Source organism: Chrysochloris asiatica, unplaced genomic scaffold (assembly GCF_000296735.1).
Source record: "Chrysochloris asiatica unplaced genomic scaffold, ChrAsi1.0 scaffold00009, whole genome shotgun sequence".
Classification (NCBI taxonomy): Eukaryota; Metazoa; Chordata; class Mammalia; order Afrosoricida; family Chrysochloridae; genus Chrysochloris; species Chrysochloris asiatica.
The window spans coordinates 15,184,323-15,186,285 of record NW_006408527.1 but is presented as its reverse complement, the minus strand read 5'-3'; the positions used below and the strand labels follow the sequence as shown (position 1 = coordinate 15,186,285).

General features: G+C 53.4%; 1 protein-coding gene across 1 annotated transcript in view; it reads left to right on the top strand.

The window, feature by feature from the left end:
• Positions 1-860, top strand: part of MAPKAPK2 (mitogen-activated protein kinase-activated protein kinase 2) — a 58,225-nt gene extending 57,365 nt beyond the window's left edge. The window contains exons 9-10 of the mRNA XM_006834060.1: positions 1-82; positions 717-860. Of these exons, the coding sequence (XP_006834123.1) occupies positions 1-82; positions 717-860 (226 nt within the window). The remainder of the gene's footprint in view (positions 83-716) is intronic.
• Positions 861-1,963: the final 1,103 nt, after the last annotated feature.

Here is a 1,963-nt window from a genome sequence, read left to right as displayed (position 1 = left end):
GCAATCAACAAAGGTCCCTCAGACTCCACTGCACACTAGTCGCGTCCTGAAGGAAGACAAAGAGCGGTGGGAGGATGTCAAGGTGAGATGGGCTGGGGAGGCAGCTCCCTGGGAGTGCCCAGAGCTGGCAGGGAAAGGGTGGCTTCTGCATTCCCTCACCCCTGGGACATCTTTGTTAGAAAAAGAGTAGACGCTGATCTGCTTCCTTAACCAGATTGTAGGCAGAGGTTCTGTGTGAGGTGTGAATTCCTCCATGGCTGATTCTGGAAGGCTCCTGGCTCCCTGGTTCTCTAGGAAGGACCGTTAGGGGTCGTCTCTCACAATCTCATTTTTGCATATGGCAAACTGAGGCCCAGAGAAGGGGAGTGAGTTGTTCAAAGTCACACAGCTAATGACAGGCTGAGACAGACCAGACCCAGGTCTTCTGATGCCTAGTGCAGTGCTCTCTCTGCTTTACCTCGTGGCCGTTTCCTGCCGAGTCTCATCTCGGGAGAGGCTTTGAGGAGCACTGCGGCAGGCAACGTGGTGGTCAGGCCCTCGGCTGGCCCATCTTAGGGGTGAGGCCACTGTCAGCAGCTGCCTGCCCCACTAACCCCTCTATACTCTTCTCTCTCTGCTCCTGATGCCTCACCTTGCCACTGCTTTGTCGTTTGTCTCTCACGCCTCTTTTCTTGTCTCTCCTCCTTGTTCTTTGCCTCTCCACCCCCCACACCCAGGAGGAGATGACCAGTGCCTTGGCCACAATGCGTGTGGACTACGAGCAAATCAAGATAAAAAAAATTGAAGACGCATCCAACCCTCTGCTTCTGAAGAGGCGGAAGAAGGCTCGGGCCCTGGAGGCTGCAGCCCTAGCCCACTGAGCTGTCAAGCCCCTCTTGGAGGGAAAAGCAATAACTCTCGCCATGAATCTATTTTTGAAAAGAAGAGACACAGAACTGTTCACTTGTACCTCCCTTCCTCCTTTGCTGCATGGAGTCCAGCATCTTGTCGGGGCCTGAAATCTGACCCTTTGGCCATTACCTGCCGTGGTTCTGGCCAACCGTGCAGGGAGGCTGCGGGGGTGAGGAGAGGAGGGAGCAAGATGCTCTTGAACCTGTGCTCATTTTGCAGTTTTATCAGTAATTTGACGTAGAATTTTTATGAAATCTCTTTTATTGTCTTTTCCTTACTCTTTTTCCTTTCTCCAAAACCCCGTCCCTGGATACCTACTGCAAGGGGTTGGGGTTTGTGTAAGTTTATTTGTGGAAACTGTTAGAGGGCATGTCCCTGGATTGTCCCTTCTGCCCTCTGTTTCCCCACCACAGCCGGAGGGCTCCCTGGCTCCACCTGCAGACCTCAGACCTCACCAGTGTGCCGGCAGATAGGATTGCGTGTGTATGTGTGTGCACGTGTGCCTGGGACCTCCACCTGAGAGGCAGGCAGGGATGCAGAAAGGACCCTGCTTTGACTCAAGAACCTCCTCTCTCTCTGGGCCTGCCCTGCCCCTGTTGGGCCCATTGAAGTGCCTGGGAAGCCTCTAGGTTCAGGTCCAGGCCTTGTATGTATGGCCTCTCAGCAGGGTTCCGGGCTGCAGATGAGCGATCAGGAAGACTGGACCGTGGGGCTCCCGCCACCCCATTTAGTGCTGGTCCTGGGTCCTTGGAGGCACTGATGTACCAGATAACCTCTTCTTCCCCTTTCTACCATTAAAGTTTTAGCCATTTCTCAATGGGCTGCCTCTCAGTTCACTTGGGTGAGCTAGGCACTGTATGATGACAAGATCTAGGTTCACCTATCTCTGCTGGGTTCTCAGGGCCTGGTCCAGCTTCAGCTTGTGATCAGAGGTAGAACCATATATTTGTGGATCCAGCTTCAATTTCCATTGTATGGCCTAGTGGGTTGGGGGAGTCTTCTCACCAAAGATGTCCTGACTCTGCCCCCTTTCCCAGTAGCTACTTCTTTCCTCCTTCTTGCCCCTCAAAAA